Here is a 20,305-nt window from a genome sequence, read left to right as displayed (position 1 = left end):
AGGCTGCGGTGCCAAGCAAAGACTCCTCGGGTGCCGTTGCCGCTGGGGTGGAGGGCGGGTGGCCACCTCATCTTCTCATCCAAGTCCCAGCAAACTGAAATCCCCGGGTTGCATTTTTGCACTGTTGGGTCGATCCAAGTTTCTCACTGAGAAAAAAAAAGATTCCAGGCCTGGAAGTTCTCTCTCTGGAGAGTTTGCTTTCGTATTTTTTTACAGTATATATTACCTTTAAGCGCTTTCACCGCTCCTCTGATGAACTCTTCAGGCTCCACTGAGCAGAGGGGTCGTGGGGAAATCACGCTGCAATCAACTTCAAGAAGACATTCACATCACGTTGGTTTAGGTGGAAACAGTAAACTTGATTTATTGAAAAAAAATCTATTACATTTATTCCTTTATTACACAGGTTTAAAATATTTAAAAATAGCTCTTATGGGCATTACACTTAAATTTTATGACATGTTTATTGGACTTTGAAGAAATGTACAATATGTCATTTGACACTATATTTTAAAAAGGGCCTTATGTACTAAAATTTTTTTCCATAGGTTTTATTTTTCTTATCAACATTTGTTCAAGTCATATATATTAAGGGAGGAGGGAAATAAAATTACACAAAAAGAATGTCTGCAAATACAAGTAGTAATTTTATTGCAATATACCGTAGCTAAGTGGTCTGGGGAAATTGGAACAGTTTGGAGCTCAGTACAATTACAACACTGTGGAATTCAACAGAGGATTTTTTTTTTTTCTTAAAGCAAAGAAATAAAAGGAAAAATAAAAGAAAAAAGCTCCCTTGATGAAAATTTGTAACAGAATCACATGACCTAGACAGACGCACACGTGCGTACGTACATCAATATATGGCTTATCTGTTGCAGAGAGGAATGTGCAACCTTTTCTGACCTTCCCACTGTTCCTGGACAAGGCTCTTGCCAAGGTGACAGAGAAGCTGAATTCTCCGATATATTATTATTATTATATACTCCTTTTCACTGCTTTGCTGCCAGAGTCTGCAGTTTTTAGGATAGCACCTTTTTTTTTTTCTCCCCCCAAGTGGAAAAAAAAAATACGAGAGAACACAACAGAAGAAGGGAGATGGATGGACACGGCTCTCCCAGACCAAAAAGCACCACGCGGCATCGCCGCTCCCTCCAGCATGGCTTCGCCTCCCTTCCTCGGATGCTGCTGCTCTCTGCTTGGAAAGGAGGGGGGAAAAGACATCATATATAGGCTTTTCTTCACAGTAAATGTGATGTCTTTTCCTTTATGGTGAAAGGCCCCCCTTGGCTCAAGCATTGCTGTAATACTCCAGGCCAAATAATAATAAAAAAACAACCCTGCAACATCTATTTTTCCAGCCAAGAGATCTAAACAAGGAAAACGGCCAAGGAGAAAACAAACAAACAAACAGAAAAAGAAGATGGTGTCAGCAGGTTGTGAGCCGAAAACACTGCATAAGAAAAAAAAAATAGCCGTCCTGGCAGAGGCACCGTGGGAAGACCAGGAAAATTGCAGACTCCCGGGAGCGCTCGGCGGGCAAGCGCCCGCGCGGCTTCAGCATCACGTCAGGACATCCAACAAATACATAAATTAGCACCACAAACATTCAGCGACTGAGTACAATCTGGTATGGTTACCACCGTATAAAATGCATGAATATTCTTGGAAAAAAGAAAAAAGATGTAAGCACATTTAATACTTTTTCTACATGGGCCGTATAAGCTACCGCAATACAATTCAGGAAAGGAGCGGGGCTTCTATGTAACAAATATGAAGGTGGCATGCATTTATAATCAAAGACTGTAGCAGAAGCCTGCAGTCTTGTGTTGAAAGTGGCTAAAAAGCAAAGGCTGGTGGGAGATTGGCCAATGGCAGGGTATCACCAGTGTTGTATTAAAGTTATTCAAATAGATAGCACCACAGAGACATGTAAAAATAAAAAGCACCTTTTTTTTTCCTTCCTTTTTTGTTTTTTTTTACACTTTCTATTCAGCGAGGACAAATGGATTTCCCCTGCCACTGCAACCTGCCGCTGGGAATGGATTTTTTTTTTTAAATTATTTTAAAAGAATGCTGAAGAAAAAAAAGAAGAATTAATTTAAAACATGTACGTTAAGGTAAGCAAGTGTATAAAACGGCAGAGAGTCAAAGCGGATCCTGCTTTTAGATCAGGGTTTTGTAGAAATCTTGTTAAAAAGTGGCTTTAACTTCCTTATTTTGAAGTGAATCGTTCCAAAAGGCATCTGTGGCTCAGGGGGCTGGTTTGCCACTCATTGGGCCCTCATCCTGCAAAGATTCGTGCCTGGGCGTAACTCCAAGCCCCTCCAGATCCAGGCTCGGGTTTGGGAAGAGGTGGGAGCGGTGGGGACGTGAGCCGCCGTCTTCATTCCCAGGTGGATGCTTAGCTGGGATGGTGGTGGGAGGGGTGGTGGTTTTAATACAGACAGGGTCACATGCATGTTTTGAAGCCAGAAACATTTAAACATTTAAAATAATATACAATACAAATATTTACTTACAAACATACAAAAATATAAGCACCTTTAATACATGGGAAAGAGATGCCCAGTGTGACTTTTAGCTATCAAATTCACGGGGTTAAATTTTGTAAAATGTAGAATTACGTGATTCAATGGAGATATTAAAAATTCTGGAAATGGCCATGACGTCTGCTTGCTAGAGCGATCCAAATCTCGTGGAAGTCAATGAAATGCCTCTGATGAGCTTTGGCAGGATTTGGATTGGAGCCAGGACTTCAACGTCAAGCTGAACACAGGAGTTTCAAGTTTTTTTCCGTTTTTCTTCGAAACAAACACACACAGACACACACTAATGTATAGACAAGCGCTCGGTATCGCTTCATTGCAAGAAGAAGAAGTCTTTGATGGTGGTGGGGTCTGCTCAGTGGCCATGGAGCAGCAGCGGTGGGAGCAGCGGTGGCGGCGGTGCGGGACAGGTCTCCAGGCCACGCGTGCGGCGGTCGGTCATGCGATTCTGCGTCTGTCGCGGGAACGGTTCTCTCCGTTGGCGGTTCGGTACGTCTGGGTGTGGTGGCGCAGAGGAACTCGGGCAAAACAAGGAACAAAACAAAACGGAAAAAAATAACCCATCGCTGTCCAGTTTCAGAACGTGCATGTGACAAGGAATTCTTTTTTTCTTTTTTTTTTTTTCTTAATTAATTAAATGGCGCAATGAGGTTACGAGGTTGCTCATTTGGAGACTAGTTTTCAGGTGGCTCTTAGCCCATGAAGCAAGCTGGTCCCACCTCGAATCCAAATTTCTGTGACGCTTCTCCGAAGTCATTGAACATGATGTCGACTATAGGTACTTGCTCTACTTTGGGTGTGTTGATTTCCAGGATAGTCTTCTGATAGCCCTTCTTTGCCTGATGGGGAGAGAGAGAGAGAGAGAGGAGCTCTGATGATGCCTCCAACCCAGCAACAAGTTATCACAAATGAGCATTCACCGGTCAGCTGGGAATACAGTGACAATCTTGCCCAGGCATTTTCTGAGCTGAATTACAGAATGACATAGAATCATTAAGGTTGGAAAAGACCTGCAAGATCATCAAGTCCAACCATCAACCCAACCCCACCATGCCCATTAAACCATGTCCCGCAGTGCCACGTCCACACGTTCCTTGAACACCTCCAGTGATGGTGACTCCACCACCTCCCTGGGCAGCCTCTTCCAGTGCTTCACCACTCTCCAGAAAGAAATTTTTCCTAATATCCAGTCTAAACCTCCCCCCGGCACAACTTGATGCCATTTCCTCTTGTCCTGTCGCTAGTCCCTTGGGAAAAGAGACCAACACCCACCTCCCCACAACCCCCTTTCAGGCAGTTGTAGAGAGCGATGAGGTCTCCCCTCAGCCTCCTCTTCTCCAGACTGAACACCCCCAGCTCCCTCAGCCGCTCCTTATCAGACTTGCGCTTAGAGGCACCCAGCACCCAAACGCCCTACGTTTACCCTGCAGATATAGCAGACATGCTCTCAAGTGGGATGGTGACCACTGAGCAAACCCTGGGGGAGATGACTGTCCCGAGCCCAGACTTTGGCGCAGAAGCAGCTGCTGCCATGCAGATCGGAAGACACTAACTCTGCTGTCAGCACATCTCAGAGCTGGAACAGGAGCTTGGTAAAATTGCTGTGGCTGTGGTACAGTTGTTTTGCCTCCCCGAGGACACGCATGGGTTGTTGAGCAAATATGAGCAATTTAATTTGAATATATTAGTTTGACTATTATCCGAGCGCTACCAAAAAGATCACATTTAAAGTTTGATGGAATTCACAAGGTGATGTTGTCTTTTTATCGTGCCTGGTAGCCATACAGTTATTTCCAAAATATAAATAATTATTAGAGGAGCAGAAGTGCACCCGAGGGCATACAAAGCTGCACAAACAAGTGAATTTATGGAGCAGCTTTTGGCTCTACCTCACCCTCTGATTTGTGTGTCTCGGTAGAATAGGCTATATCACAGCTACTGAGAAAGGGCTGTAAGATCAGGAAAAACACATTCGAATAATGGCCCGAACATTAGTCCTGGAGATCCGCCGGTGCCGGCAGCAGCAGCCTCCATCACGGCCGAAGCACGGGTCATACCAGGACCTCTGCGGCAATGCTGTGTCGGACTGCCCAATCTCATTTTTCACATATAGGGCTCAATCTTAAATATCCTGCCTGTGGTTCAGGGAGGATGACCTACCGGGGTACCAAAGACGGTACAGGAATACAGGAGATGCAGAGCACCTCTTTCTGCAAGGCTGCAATAAGCTCCCTTGGCATATTTTACCTCCTTTTTATAGCCTGCAGGAATGCCTCTAGCAGTGAGGAAGGACTGGGGCACACTGGTTTGGAAGCAATGCCCAAAGCTCTGAGTCAGGAGACATCTCTGTGCCCCACCATCGCACCGGGGCTCGTTCAGCCTTTCCCGGTGCTCCCGCTGCTTTAGTTCTTGCCACAGTCGTTCATTTGCAACACTGAGACCGGCTGTGCTAACAGTCGCCTGTGAGAAGCGACCAAGCAAATAAACTCCAAGGACCTACAGACCTCTGTCTGTGCAAATATCCCTCCGTAGGGAGAGGAATGTAGGGCATCCGAGCCAAATCACTTAAACCAAAAAGGTTTTCAGCAGCCACATCTGCCTGAAAACATGCAACGTGTGACCTTGCAGCATCCCTACGACTTAAGAAGGGAAAGGGAGGGGAAGGCACTTTTTACCGAGGACACGTTGCATTAGCAGGCGATATAAAGTACTTATGGATAAGCTTCCCCACGCGGCTTCTAAGCATTTCCAGAAGCGGGATGGATGCCCTTTCCCCCTCTGTGAGAGTGTTAAAAGAAGAAGTGATTCTAATCTGATTTTCCTCATTGCTCCTATGGTAAAAAACGTACGTGTGCCAGAACAGAACCATTTCCATCTCAAATTACGTGGGGGGCTTTTTCTGTCACACATCTCAATTTTTCTGTCCCGTAGGCTTCAAGCACTGCAGTTGCAGAGGGTGAGAATTATGCGTGCTTTTGCACCAGCAAGCTGGGTCTCAAAATAACTGCAAGCGGCACCTGCTTTGCCAAATTTTTAGCTCCTGAGGGCAGATTTTTCAGAGCTCAGCCTCGAATCAGGCATCCAACAGAAGGAGGCAGAAGCAAAGGGAGGATGCTGGGCCCCTTTGGAAACTCTGGCTGTTGCTCGTGACCAAAGCGAAGGCGGAGAGTGGCGTGGGCTGCGTGGGGAGTGGGCTGCAGTGTAGCGCTTGCTTCTGCTCTCTGGGCAAAAAAAGTCACGGGGAACAGAACTAGAGAGAAAGATGCTAAAAGACGCATTTGAAACGTGAGCAGGGAGGCGAACCTCTGTCTCCTGTGCCCCGTGGCTGTGACTACTTGTCTTGCTATAGAGTCAGGCTTTGCTTTGGTTTGTCCTCTCCCAAGGGCACAGGCAGCTCCTGTGAGGAGCAGGGACTTCCAAGCACAGAGAAAACTAAAGCGCTGTGCTGGGGCTCCTCTGGCAGCCCAGGGGACGCCGGGCTGGAGCTGGGTGCTGCAGCCAGCCTTGAGGTGATGCAGCAATGCACCCCCATGCCCAGCACAGCCCGCAGCCCTCCTGGGGCTGCACGCAGGAGCGTGCCACAAAAAAACCCCAACAAACCTAATGCCAAACCCTTAATGCTTTGCCTCCAAGATTTCTTGAAAGCACTTAAAAATATTTTTATCAAAGCCTGCATAACTTGTACGCAACTGGGTGTCATCGCTTGCCTCTCCCCGTGCGGGTAAACAGAGTAAGAGCAAAGGTGAGGGGAGACATTTAAAAGCAACTGGTGGTTTTAGGCAGGTCCCTTCCTTTATGCAGAGCCAGCAACAAAGCAAATTAATGTGGTTTCTAGAGGTCCTGCAGCTTCCCCTGACCTTGAGTGGAACCACGTATTCCCAGCACAGGGAAGAGCAGCCTCAATGCCTCCCATGCAGGGGACAATCCTCAAGGCAACTACATCAGCGGGCACAGGAAAGCTGGAGGCGATTTGCCCCGAGGCAGACGGTGCTGGACAACCGGGGAGGGGGACAGACACCTCCAGCACCGACCCTTTTACAGGGACTGGCCAAGACCAGCTCTGCCCACGTACCGCGCAGCCGTCGAGGGCGGCTCGGATGTAGGGGTTGTTGTCATAGGACATCTCCTCGTCGTTGGAGCCCAGGAAGCGGATGGCCTTGTCGTAGCTGTCGGTGGTGGCGTCGTGCCAGGCTACGGACTGGTAGCAGTTGTAAGTGATGTTCTGGTGGGCCGAAGCGCTCAGGAGCCGGAGGAAAGTCATCTGCACCACTCCAATGGGGTTCCCATCCGAATCCACATAGGAGAGCTACGAGAAGCGGAGAAGGGGAAACACTGGGCAGTGAGTGGCAACGCAACAGGTTTTTGGGGCTCTGAGGACCACTGGTCTCACCCATCTTTATCACCCTGCGCATGGGGCTCGGTCTCACCACCCCACCGGGGCGCAGACACGGCTCCTGCCACGGGGCTGCTCTGGTCCTGTTGCGGCCGGGGCATGGCTACCGAGGGCAGGTTATTTCTCTTGCTGGTTGTGAGCTAAAAAAATAATGCTAATGCAGGGTAGGAAGAGAAAGGAAGGGGGATTTCAGCCCTCGTTGCAAAAAGGTGCAGTGCTAAGCAAATTTGGGGATGTATGTCTCAAGTTTAAGCCAATACTGAGCATACTTCTCCAGCGTTTGAAGAGAAAGCAGATTTCTGAAAGGGTTTGGAGCTTTATTTTCCTGCCCTGTTTAACCTGATTTTCTGACTGCTGTGGGTATTTTGCTCTGCACACACTGGGGTATTTCCCGTTCATTTTTCCTGGGCATCAACACATTGGCTTTTAAGCAATCTTTGCACTTAATCTGCAGCAATCCTGTTCCTGTGCTGCCCTGGTCGGCAAGGCTATGCCCGGCTAAAGGGAAAATGCATTTGCTGCCCTTGGGGAATGTCATGAAACACAGAGTGGCACTGGCATGGGGATTTGCTCCATTCTGCACATCAGGCTCCTTTTCTCCCTTGGAGGAGAACAGGGTCTAGAAATATATTTCTGAAAAACACAATTTATTGAAACCCACTTCCAGCACCCGGGGGGTTCAGGACTTTCTGACCCCACCAAAGAAGCAAGCGCACAGTGGGACAGCCAGTTTGTATGTATAAACTAACTGCACTTCAGGTGGAATCTCCAGCCATGGCCAAGTGACCAGAGCTGCTGCTTTTCACTGTCCTCTACGGACAGTGGGTTTCTTTAGAAATGACCAGGAGAAAAATACAGGCACACAAACAGCATAGTGTTCTTTGAGGTACTGTGAAGCATCGGTGCAAGCTGCAAACAGTAGAAGAGATTCATAACCAGACAATAAAATCACAAGTAAAAAGATAATGAAAATAAATAAATATACCAACCGGTTGTCGGGATACCGTTGCACTGTCCTCCTGAGAGTTAAATATGACTGACCATGAGAGAGCCACGCATGCTGGGAGAAGAGCTACCAGAAAACCACCAGGACGTGGAAGGAGAGGGACACAAAATGCCAGCTACTTGGCACACACCCAGTGACACATGGCACTACTGATCTGCAGGACCCACTTCTCTTATTTGTTCTTATTTCAAATCAGTGCTTGGTTTGGGAGCCTGACTGCTCGTTACAGGAGGGTCTCGGTTGCTGTTCTGCCTCTGCAGATTGCACGAAGACCCATCCCAGCTTTGCAAATGGAACCACTGGGAACCGGTTGCATGCATAAGGCTTGCTTGTGGGAACTCGGTTTTGCAAAAATCAATCCTTTCCTGTTTTCTCTGTGGTAGCATTTCCCTGTGGCAGATACCATATGGCCACGAAGGATAACAGGACAGGATGGACGGCAGGCCTTGTTGGAGCTACTGGGAATTGTGTGTAACATGCACACAGAAGGGGAGCAGAGTCCAGAAGAAAACATCTGCAACCCTTTTATCCCTCTGAATGCAGTTTGGCTGCATCGTGAGAAACGGTAAGAAATCAGCTCCAAGAACTCTGTGTCATTGATTAATGACAATGCGGAAGCATCAAAACAAGACACATTCTTTGTATTTCATATTTACTATGTCCTTCTTACTTTAGATATCCCCAGAAGAAAGGCAAGCATCTTCACGGCTGCGCACCTCGTGCAAGCGCCGAGATTCATACGGAGCCCCCCACATCAGCAGCCTGTGCTTTCGGCAGTGCTGAGCAGCCGGGTAGAAATCTTCCCCTCGGCTTCGGGGATCCCCGTGGGCTCAGCCCCCCCGAAAGACCGTGCTCGGGCTGTGTGGAAAGGCACCAGGGACCTTCTCCAGGGAGTAACAGGAGCAACGCTGCACCCGGAGGGGAACTCAGACTCATTCATCCCACCCATCTACACACAGATTTGGGCTGGTCTTGGATCCAGGCAAATGTCTCCCCAGTTTACCAATCTCATGGTTCCAAGTACTCACTGGGGTGAAATGAGAAGTACTTTTTTTAAAAAAAAAAATAAAATCAAACTTTACTTTCATGGCCCGTGTGTTTAACAGTTTTGTGGTTTGCTTAGGCAGGTCTTCTACATGCTGGTGGCTTTTTTCCGAACAGAAAATGCAGGACAGCTAAAAAAAGCAAGAAAATGGCAACACAGAAAGATAGAACAAAGGACTCCAAGTAGCACTGAAATTCCTGTTTAAAAAAAATAGGCCCTAAGCTCTAGGTTGGCAATTCAGCCTCTAACGTAGCTGATAAACAGACTCGGGAAAAAAAAAAAAAGCAGAGAAGATGCAGAAACGGAGGTACTCATAATATTAACAGATGAAGTGCTCTGTAATTAAGCTATGAGTAGTTGCCCTCCAAGGAGCTACGAGGCTGAAGCCTTGGCTTTGCGGCCTTATTCATTAATGCAGAAAAGCTGCAGAAGCCATATCCCTTCTTGTGGGCAAAATCAGAGCAAAATGGGTTTAGCGGCGATGAAATGCGGCTTAGGAAAACAACGCGGTGATTTTCTTTGTTGTTTACCTTTTAAGGTGGAAGTTTGGGGCACTGCAAGAAACCTCTGCCCTGGGGAGAGGATGACTGCACGAGGCAGCTCAGCGCGGTACCTCAGAGCATCTCCTGCTTTCGGGGGCAGGGCGGTTTTATCCACTGAATAGTTCCTTCTTCCCTAATTCTCCTGATTTGACTGAGCTCATTATCTGCATCCTGCTAATCCTACAAGAATCGATACGCACGCGGGAGATTTCTGTTGCTTAAGAAGACCTGGCTTACGCTAATCAGTTGCTGCTCTGACATCCCTGACCAGAGCTCGGGCTCTGCGGGAGCCATCTATCCACAACGTGAATGTCCTGTTACAGGACAAAATACCAGAGCTTTTTCTCTGTTTTACATGTTGCTGTCTTGCTTGCTTGCTGACATCAAGCATTGTTTGACTTTATGACAGTTCTTCTCCCTTGAAAAAAATCCTTAATTTTGACTAAGTCAAATTCCTGTCCGCCAGGCTTGGCCAACACACGTGGCTTGAAATCTTCATTTAAACCAATGACTTCATGTCTCCCAAGCCCCGGGGGTGGCATGGGAGCCCCCAGTGTGGCTCATCTCCAGCGTGGGAGATTAAATCCATCCTTTGGGGAAAACCTGCCCCAGACCAGAGATGTGCAGATTCACCACCTCAGCCTGGGTACCAGCAAGCATGGGCTGCAACAGCACCGTGCCCAGCTCCAGGCTGGAGCATCACGTTAGGGGTCTCTCAGCTCTCGGTATAAGGCTAAACTGCTGGGGGACAGCAGCACGGGGACACCCGCTTTGTCCTTGCCGTAATGGGAACTGCTCAGGAGACAGCAACAGCCCTCCTTGCAGGATACAGCCCTCCTACAGCGCTCTGCAGAGACAGACCTGCAACAGCTCCAGCTCTGCAGGGTCCCCCAGCACGGCAGCCTGTCCCCTTCTAACGCAGGGAAAAGCTCGTCACCTGCTCCTACATTTCCAGTCAAGCAGACTGGAAAAAAGCGTCCCCATTGAGTTTTGTTTCTTTTTCAGTATTCCACCTTAAACGTTTTTACTGCGACTTGTGATGGTTATTAGTCCAGCATGCAGAGTGCAACAGGTCTGGCCATACCAAAGCAGATGACGCGCTCTGATTCCGACTAGAGGGCCAAGGTTAGCCACTTACCAAAGACCCCCGCTTGTATTGACTATACCATGTGGAAGGCTGTTCTTTGGGCCAACGAGCCATTTTACTCTGTAAAATATGACACGGGTTAAAGAAAACAGAAAGCACCAAGATGCGTCTTACCAGTTTACCGCGCTTGAATTCACTGAACCAGGAGCCTGGGTTTTCCTTTGGCCAAGAAGTAATTCTAGCCTAGTTTGTGGACGGCAAGGAGGAAAGAGAGAAAGAAAAAAAAAGAAATAAGAAAAAGTTACATTCAGTTCCACAAGCAGAGTCTGCATGTTTTATTGAAACAGTCCAACTTCCTTTAAAATGTTTTCTTAATCTTTATACACCAGTAACAAGATCAGTCGGCAGAGCCCTAAGGTGCCGGCAGCCTCTCAAGCAGAACGGGACGGCGTGGTGCTGCCCCGGGAGCCCAGCGCTGCCTCGGCACCGGCCTCCTTTGCTAAGGGCTAATGATCTCTGCCTCCTAGATCCTTTGGATACAAAACCAGTAGTGCAGTCTATTGGCAGGAGAGATAAAAGGGAGAATAGAGAAGAAAAAAGGAAATATCAATGGTAAAAGATGCATTGATCCTCATGGGAGGGCTGGGGTGGAAAAGCCATGCTGATAACGGAGAAGGCTGCACTTCTGGGAAACGCTGTGGGGCTGGGAAAGGCAAAGAATGTGATTAAGGAAAAGCCTCTGCCTGCCTCCTGCGTTTGTGCAGCACGGGCAGCACATCCTCCGCAGTCGGTGCTGGATGATCACACGTGATGGAGCTCCAACTACCTGGAGCGACGCAGGGGGTGACCTTGCCAAGAAATGAGCTGTCAGAGCATCCTTTATGGCCACCCCATCTAAGCAGCTGAATTACTCTTTTTGAGTCAGAGCCCAAGGAAGGAGCGTGGCTGCTGTCTGCTCCTTTGCCCTCCCCACAAGCTCCCTCACTTCTGCCATAAATCTCCCCACAAAAACAACCACCAAGCTGTATGCAGGTGTCTTGGGATTGTCCTGTCCTTTCCAGTACGTGAACCATAAAGTGAGTCAGTGTGTTTCTGTTGGGTTAAGGATGGACTGAAAGGGGATATGGCTTAAACTCTGCTGTGGCTTATAATAAAACCACTCAGCCAATACTTAATGCTGGTCTGCTAGCTGTTTTCATTCCTCTACATGGAAGAAGAGCAGGCTGAAGCTTTTTCTTATTTACGACAGTACTGCAGAAGTGTAGCACAATTTGCATTTGAGGAGCATCGCAGCCTGCGGTCAGAAGAGCAGCTCCACAGTGGACGAGATGGGGCCAAAGAGCCACTCGCAGAGTCAGCGTGGCAGGAGTCTGAGCGGATGTAAGACCACGGGCAGACTCTGCTTTTTTAGCTGTCAACATTTTGAGGAGAGCCATGGTAAGTTAACGCAAAGGAGAAGAAATTAATCTCCTATTTAATCAGCCCTAACAAAAACTCAGGGAAGAGTTATGTTGCATGTTATTTGTCCTGTGCTGACACATGTTTCTGGTGGATGAAATTCAGCAGGCAAACAGCTTCTACTGGAGCAAACAGCTTTGTCTGCACCTTAACCCAGCTGGAGCACAACTGTGACACTGAGAGAGCTCCCCCAGGCCGCTTTCCAAGAGTTTCTGCTTGGCCAGCACAAGAGCTGGTCCCAAGGCATCAGGGAGAGCAGCTCCAGAAAACAGAGTGCATGGATACGGGGCAAAAATGATGAGTAGGGTTGAGCTAAGCACATCATTACACAAATAACTTCATCAACCTCGTGCATCGGTGCCAGGAAGAGCGCTGAGGCTAGTTGCAATCGTTTAGGAAACCAAATACCCACAAGAAAGACCAGGAAAAATGACAGGAGAGAAATATTTATCCGCTCTGCCTGAAGACACAGTAAGGGCAGAGGCATCAGCGGTGCTTATGGACGCAGACAGCAGAGCAGCAGCACGGCTGCAGGAGGGAAGACAAGGAACGAGTTAAATGAAGCTCACGGGGAGCTGCAGCTCCTGCGCCAACAGACACTTCTGCCTTTGTAAAGCAAAGTAAAAAAAAAAAAGTAAGGTTTTAGCATTTATTATGCCTGGGAAATCATCAAAGACTTATCCCAAATCACAGTTTAAACCTGACTTACTCAAAGAAATTCTCTTTGTAAACATATTCCTTATTATTTTAGAAGCCAACGTTGTGTAACAAAGAAATGTTCTGGATCTTTAATCCTTACTTGCTATTGTTCAACTCTCCTGAAATTGACTGTCTATGAATATTCATATTAGGAAACAATCTCTTATCACCATGACATAAGGGGGCAAAAAAAAAAGTTGTGTGGACTTACTCCTTCAGATTTCTTATCAGGGAAGATGCAAGTCTCTCCACCAGCTGTGAAATTACAGTAAACTTTGAAAGAGTCCCTGGAACATCCTTGGTTAGGATCAACCCAGTATTCACCTGGATGCACGAGAGGGAAGAGAAGGGAAGAAAGGATCAGCACTGTGAGGGAAGGGCGATGGGCACTACAGCAGCCATCTTACCAGGGACGTTTCATTTCAGTCATAGGCTACTGTTTATATGTATTATTTGGAAAACCAGTTTGTTCTGATTTCAGATTATATTGTAGCACCTTACAGGAGTAGTTACTTTGCATTATATATCCCCATTCTTCTCTACCTATTGCTTCTCTGTCAGCCACATTCCTCATGGGGCACCAGGGCCAGCGACTCCCCAGATTTACTTCTCTTTCTGCACTCACTTGTATTCACTGCATGGGGGTAGGAAACCCACAGCGTTTTCCCCGCTCCCCCTCTGTCCCGGGACGCACCGTCTGGGAAATCGGGGTGACAGAGCTGCAGATCCTTGCAGGTACGTGCTGGGTTATGTTGAGTGCCCAATGGATGCTTCATTTGCTCAATTTCCAGTTTCAAGGAATTCAGCGACCCGAAAATTTCCTCCATGCCATCGGCATAGTCCATGTAGTTGTCGGCATTTCCATCGTCCACCAGCTGGCTGGCGTCAATGTTTCGCCTGGTCCTCTTGGAAGATTGGATGGGCAGTGGCTGGATGACTTCTCCAGGAGGACCCTGAATTGTGGGGAAAGGAGATACAACTTCTCATTGCACTGGCAGTGGGGAAGAGACAGGAGAGATGGCCAAAGCAGCCACCCAGTGCTGAGAAGATCACAAGATACACACTAGAGATGTAAAACACCCATGACGGTACTGATAAAAACCCTGGCCACCAGGCTTGAACATTGGGCCCATCTTCTCTTGTCATCTTCCCAGTAGTAACTTCTCCCTTCACATCCTGCTTTCTTCCCCAGCATCTCTAAGAGATGCCAATCCTTTGCTCTGACTCCCCATAGGCTGAATCTTTGTCCAGAAATCTTCTACTTCCTAACATTACAATACCCATTAAATCTGAACCTCATTTCACACTTCATGTAATGGGATCTACTTACAGGAGGACCTGGGGGCCCAGGAAGACCCGATTCACCCTTTGGACCTGTTGGACCCTGGGTGGAAAAACAAGGGAAAAAACATGAGTCACTCGGGAAAAAGCACTTGTCACTTATCACATCCCAAACATTATTTAATAGTCTCTTGTGGCAAAAAACTTTCTTCCTGTCCCTTCAGGCACACCAGAGGAGTTTCCTTGCACCCTCCCCAAGAAAATATTTGTTTTGGTTATTTTTGATGCTTAGGTAAGAGAAAAAGGTCAAACACTTGGGGTCAAACACTCAATTTTTGCTTAGGCTTCCTATGGAAAAGGATGAATCTTCCAATGCATGAGAATGTTAACCCTCCAAATCAATTCAACAGTTTTATAAATCAAATAAAATCTTAAAATTAATAAAACATTGAATTCTGCATGGGAAAAAGACTTTAGGAAGTTGCCCAAGAGGAATTTTTAGCTGCCTGCATAGGAGATCTGTAACATGAAGTTTGCTTCAGTGTTGCGTTTCTCACCGAGTTCTTCGCTTTTCAGCTTGCCACCTCCCGCTTCACAGTCTATTTTTAATACCCTCTACTTTACAGCAGTAGGTTTTCTCCTAAGGACTATGCACTGGATTCCTCCTTATGATCTTTGCGGCACTGATGTTCAATGAAGTACAGTGTGTGCAACAGAAACCTTTCCCAATTATAAATTCTGGGCTTAGACAGCCTGAAAAGGCTGCAATTGCTACAGTCATCTTTGGCTAATTGCCTTAATGCCACTGATGCGGAGGAGTCGCAGCAGGTTATGCACTTAAGAGCTCCTCAGCCTCTTCGTTTAACAATGTCTATACTCACTGATGATCCTTTAGCACCTTTGGGACCAGGTGGACCCTGTATAGAGAAAAAAATACAGAAAGGAGTCAGTACATTTCCTAGCAGAGAAGTCAGTCTCTCCTCAGAGAGAGACAGAGTAGTGTTATACAAGGTGGGTTTTTTTAATTCACTTCCTTCCTGTTTCCACTTTTCACATCCACTTGAGTTTGGTGTTGCTTTTATTTGCCAACGTACAAAAAGCATTTGTGTCAGACCAATCTGTGTCAGCGCTTCGCCCTCCTGCCCAGATGGGGACTGGAAAAGCTGCTGGGTGATTACTGTAACCTGGGGCTGGTCCTGGCTTGGTGCTAAGGACACCCAGCAATAGCAAATGCTGGTCACCCAAGGGGGTAGGCTGCAGCCTTTGGGCATCCAGTGAAAAAAAATATGCAAATAGCAAAAAGTACAAAAAAATCACCATGTGATTGCAGATAATCCAAAAGAGAGAAACAGGGTGGGCTAATTTCCCTGCCTCGATCCCGCCGTGTCCCCTGTGCCCGTGTCTCAGCTCACGCGTCACCCCCCAGTACTCCTGTAACTCATTCAAGTGTTTTTAATGGGCTCAGCTGGGCAAACCCATTCCCATCAGCACCCTCATGCGAGGTCAGGCCAGAAGGACTGTGCTGGGTATATCTGGGAGCACCAAGGTGACTCCAGAAGAACTCTGTAGCTCCCGAGGAATTAAAAGATAATTATTTGTCACATACCGGTAATCCTGGTGGCCCTGGAGGTCCGATTGGTCCAGAAGGACCTGTGATACCCTGAAAAATAAAAGCAGAACAACATCGATTTGCATGCAGCAATGCTGGCCTATAACCACACAACTAACATCTGCTCACAGATGACCACCTGGTTTTGGAAGACTCCGTTCAAATCTGGAGCTTTAACTGGTTTTTGAGCATGTGCATGATCCAGACCAGAGGATGACCAGGGAATCTCACGTCTCATTTAAGCACAGTTTTAAAAATCAGTCCTCTAGATGCATATTTAACTTTACCATCCCTCCAAGTCTATTCAACTCTTTTCATACGACCCTTGAGAATCTGCTTTTCACTAAAATGGGTCATTTTGGAGCATCTCTACATTTCACATGTAGAATAAACCACATTAATATAGAAAATATTCCTCAAAAATTAGCAAGAGTCTCCTACCAAGGTTGATCACCTCTGCTATGCCGTACCCGCTCAAGGGCAGCAAACCCCACAGCTCAAAAGCACATTCCATGAAGGTCTTATGGAATATTTACCTGCTCTCCTTTGGGTCCTGCTGAGCCCTGGGGGCCTGGGAGACCTCTGTCACCCTTTTCTCCCTGCTCTCCCGGTGGTCCAATAAGACCAATTAAACCTGGATGACCCTAGGGGAAAACAGCAGATGTTAATTATGATCTCTCGCCAGAGGTAACTGAATGCCAAAGCTACCTAGCAAAGGCATTTCTAGATACAAACCTGAATATCTAAGCAAGCTGATAGGAGTTTGTAGCTATCCCTGACACCTGGAAGTGGCAGCGCAGAGAAAAGCACTAGCTTTTTGCAACAGAAAATGCTACAAATATAGAAGCAGAACTGCTGCACTGGAGCGCCTGCTCATTTCGGACGCTAACATGTATTACATAAATTTCTACAAGATTGAGAATGATGCCCTAAAGCAAGCCAGGCGTCTGCACCTCCCTACGCCCTCTGCTAAAGCGCCTGTGTTCCGGCAGCCCTGACAACTAGGGCTGCGTGGACTGCAAGGGCCATCGTAAGGGAATGCAGAGATTCAGATCCTCCATGTCACCTCGTCATCATCAGTGCTGGTGATGTGGCGATGGGAACACAGTCTTGGATCCAGACAGGCAGCGGCACGCACTCACCAACAGCCCAACCCGGTTCATCCCTTGGGCCACGCTGGCAACTCTCCATCTCTCCTTTAAAGATATGTCCAAAGCTTCCAGAGCATGAGAGAGAGCACATGGGGCTGGTGGCACTCCTCAGACTCATCCTGCCACCTCCAGGACCCGTCTACAATGAAGCTCCAGGACCCCTCTACAATGACTTTTTTTTCCCTACACCCAGACGTGGACATCAGGTCATGCAGAGATCGTGTGTGCCATTCTCACCTTCTCCCCTTTAGGACCAGAGTCTCCTTTAAGACCAGGCAAGCCCGGTGGGCCCTTTGGGAGACAGGAGGAAAAACAGAAGAGAGAATGAATTCATGTAAAATGCATTCACTCATTTCAAAAACTCATGGAATTTGATGGTCTTGACATACCATTGGGCCTGGAGGACCATCTGGGCCAGGGGATCCCGGGAGACCTTGTTCACCCTGTAAAACAGTGCAATTCCCTCAAACCCGTCATTCACAGCAGCAGTGCTCCCAGCTGGGATTATTCAGATTATTCACCCATCCTCATCTGGTCCCTGTGCCAGGGAACATTTGCCTTGGCTTCTCGTGGGTGGGTAAAGGTAAAAGGATTTATGTTCCTTTCATGTTCAAATCTCTACTAGAAAAGGGACTTTGCAGCTCGTGGAAACGTTACCCCAGAGAGTGGGTAAGCAGAACCAAGACTCAAATAAAACATGCAGAGAGATGATATTCATCATTATGTTATTTCCACTAAAGATGTTTTATCTGCTGTCAGGCATTTAAGCACAGACAGAACATTACACTGAGAGAAAGGCGTCTTCCAAGGCGGATGGGTTACGGCAAAGCACCGGGAACAACCCTGCCCAGAAGCTTTCTCAGACTTTGCTCAATTTGGGAATACTCACGACTGGACCAGGAATTCCTCGAAGGCCATCGGGGCCGGGCTTCCCTGGAGCACCTTGGGGACCAATTGGGCCAGTCTTCCCAGGAGGTCCTTCCAAACCAGCTTCACCCTAGATGCAAGAGGCAGCATGGTTTAGTTTGCATTGGGGTATCAAACGACCTTCTCAAAATACGCTGTGGCTGCTGCCAGGATGTCACAGAGCAAATGCAATTCCATGCAAAGCATGTAAAACCTTCTGTTCCTTGCTTTTCCTACTGCTCCCTATCCCTTATGCGCTGAGGACAAGTCTCCAAACTCCTTCACTTTTCAGCCTTGACCGTTTCTGCTGATTTCCAGCAGGAACGGCCCTTTGGCTGCGAGCTCTCCGGACCAGGAAGCTTTCCTGGGTTGGGTCCTGGGAGATGAGCTAGCAGAGGACATCCTCCACCACCAGTGTTCCTGTGGCTGGCGCAACAATTGGACTTATAATTTGCAATCCCACTCTACATTTCCCCACCACCCCTACCAAAACAATCATGGTCCAATAATGCTTTGTTTGCCCTGGGAAAGGACGTAGGGCTGTGCATGCTGTGTTATTTATAACATATTAAATGGCCGAATATGGCACTTTGTCATTTCAAAACAAGAAAAACATTCCCATGACCTTACCAAGCTCTAATTATCTCCACAGAGTTTGTTAGAAGATGAAACATAAGCTTAGATATGAGGCCAACGGCCCCAAATTCAGGCTAATTTGTTGTAACAGACAGCAAAACCAAATCACTGCTTTCAAACACCAATGCTGTCCGAGGGTGATCCTTTTGGCATACAGAGGACACGGTAGAAGCGAAATCCCATTCAGCTCTTACCTTGGCTCCTTTCTCTCCTTGTCTTCCTTCAGGACCAGCTGGACCAGGAGGGCCCTAGAGAAAGCACAAAAAAGTGATGCAAAACACAATTAGATCACACTGATCTGAAATGGTCTATTGGAATTAGCAAAATGATGCTGCAGCCCCAGGGAAGAAGACAAAATGGAGACAAATATCTCTGAAAAGCTTTTTAAATCAGTTTTTTGCTAAACGAATCCCTGGGCTCTGCCAGCAAGGCAGGAAGAGCAGGAGCACCTCATATTTGTATTTTCTTTTGGGTGTTAAAATCTCAAAAAAATCCATGGGATTCAGTTGACAACTTCCCATCAATTTCCAATAGCTGTGGATGGCGCATCACATTTTTTTAAAATTATTATTTATTTATTTTACACACTACTGCCTTGAATTTACTGTAGACCTAGTAATAACATTAGTTTCAAAATGTCAACACAAATACATTCAGAAAAATGCTCCTAAACAATCAGCTTACCCTTTTCCCTGGGGGTCCGGAGGGGCCTGGCTCTCCCGTGGGACCAGGGGAACCCTAGATGGAGAGGGGAGGAGAACAAGCCATAACTGCACCACGAGACGCAGGAGGGAGGAGCAAACGTGTAAAACTCGAGTCAAGATCTAGAGTTTGTGCTAAGCCGAGGCGTGGGCGGCCAGTACAACTCCCGACACCTCCCCGGGATGCAGGTGGTATCTTGTTTTATCCCTTCCCACCATGAAATACCATAAGGCACGGCAAAGTTAAAATGAAAGACTTGGATTTTGTTTTGCCCTAAGTTAATTTTTGCTTTCTGGATGCATTGCGGAGCAGCCTGGATGGATGGCAGCAGCCAGGCTGACACAGAGAGAGGGACAGGCATCAGGGGACCAGTGCAGCTGCTGGGAATTAGATGCTGTATGTCCTTCTGCGTTTTAAAAGTCCCTGGACCCGCACGCAGAAACCATAGGGACTGATGGGGAACAGATCTCATCTATCCAGTTACTCACAGTCTGTCCAGGTTCGCCATCATCACCTTTGTCACCAGGGGGACCATCCTGACCCTAAAAAGGAAGAAGAAAGGAACAAGCAGGCGTATTTAGGGTACGAATAGAGTTGAGTAGTGTTAGCAGCAGCAGGTGTGGTTCAGCCGGTCTTCATGTCACCGGGCACCATCCCTTCCCATCTCCCGTTGAGAACACTGGCCACAGCAAACGTCCTGTGTCAAATACCGTGGGCAGCAGCATTCGTACGGCTGCTGTCCCAAAGGTTGTAGCACGGTCAGACAAACAGTCTTATGGTGGCACTTCCTACTCTTTCCCAGTAAAGGAAGAGTAAATGCCAGAGGAGCTGCGGGTGAATATTTCACTAAACCAAGAGGAGGAACCTAACCACCCTTCTGTGAGACAAACACTTACAGCTGGACCAGGTTCTCCAGGAGGACCAGGGTCACCAGGGAAACCAACCGGACCCTGCAAAGAGAGAAGGAGGATATCCCCAAGTCAGAGATATTGCATCTGGAGAGTTGCAGAGCCATAGTGTCTGCTACCCCAGTGACAACACGGGGAGTCACCCTACGGAGCAAAACCCCAATTCCCTACCCTCAAACACCATCCCAGATCACATCCCATCTTTGCATCTTCAGTAATTTCATCTTGTGACAGCCACCGGTTCAGCTCTGCATCCAGACTGTGCAAAGCTACAGAGGCAACGCTGGGAGTTTCATCTAGTTTTTCATAAATATATCGGACAAGTGACAGTGA

The 20,305-nt window shown here is 47.4% G+C and overlaps 1 protein-coding gene across 2 annotated transcripts in view; it reads right to left on the bottom strand.

Moving 5' to 3' along the window:
• Nucleotides 1-396: 396 nt before the first annotated feature.
• The window catches only part of COL5A1 (collagen type V alpha 1 chain), a 160,616-nt gene continuing 140,707 nt past the window's right edge, over nucleotides 397-20,305 (bottom strand). Inside the window, exons 51-66 of one of the 2 annotated variants that reach the window (XM_059828941.1) lie at nucleotides 19,961-20,014; nucleotides 19,553-19,606; nucleotides 19,047-19,100; nucleotides 18,557-18,610; nucleotides 17,710-17,817; nucleotides 17,210-17,263; nucleotides 17,058-17,111; nucleotides 16,206-16,313; nucleotides 15,667-15,720; nucleotides 14,942-14,977; nucleotides 14,110-14,163; nucleotides 13,474-13,732; nucleotides 12,991-13,103; nucleotides 10,797-10,865; nucleotides 6,622-6,855; nucleotides 397-3,388 (exon numbers count right to left, since the gene is read on the bottom strand). In XM_059828941.1, the coding sequence (XP_059684924.1) occupies nucleotides 3,242-3,388; nucleotides 6,622-6,855; nucleotides 10,797-10,865; nucleotides 12,991-13,103; nucleotides 13,474-13,732; nucleotides 14,110-14,163; nucleotides 14,942-14,977; nucleotides 15,667-15,720; nucleotides 16,206-16,313; nucleotides 17,058-17,111; nucleotides 17,210-17,263; nucleotides 17,710-17,817; nucleotides 18,557-18,610; nucleotides 19,047-19,100; nucleotides 19,553-19,606; nucleotides 19,961-20,014 (1,506 nt within the window). In that variant the 3' untranslated portion in view covers nucleotides 397-3,241. Of the gene's footprint in view, nucleotides 3,389-6,621; nucleotides 6,856-10,673; nucleotides 10,743-10,796; nucleotides 10,866-12,990; nucleotides 13,104-13,473; nucleotides 13,733-14,109; nucleotides 14,164-14,941; nucleotides 14,978-15,666; nucleotides 15,721-16,205; nucleotides 16,314-17,057; nucleotides 17,112-17,209; nucleotides 17,264-17,709; nucleotides 17,818-18,556; nucleotides 18,611-19,046; nucleotides 19,101-19,552; nucleotides 19,607-19,960; nucleotides 20,015-20,305 lie in introns of both variants that reach the window. The other variant, XM_059828942.1, reaches the window with a different exon arrangement.

This window comes from Gavia stellata, chromosome 24, assembly GCF_030936135.1.
Source record: "Gavia stellata isolate bGavSte3 chromosome 24, bGavSte3.hap2, whole genome shotgun sequence".
NCBI classification, from domain to species: domain Eukaryota; kingdom Metazoa; phylum Chordata; class Aves; order Gaviiformes; family Gaviidae; genus Gavia; species Gavia stellata.
The sequence above is the reverse complement of the archived record's forward strand: the minus strand, read 5'-3'. Positions and strand labels throughout refer to the sequence as shown.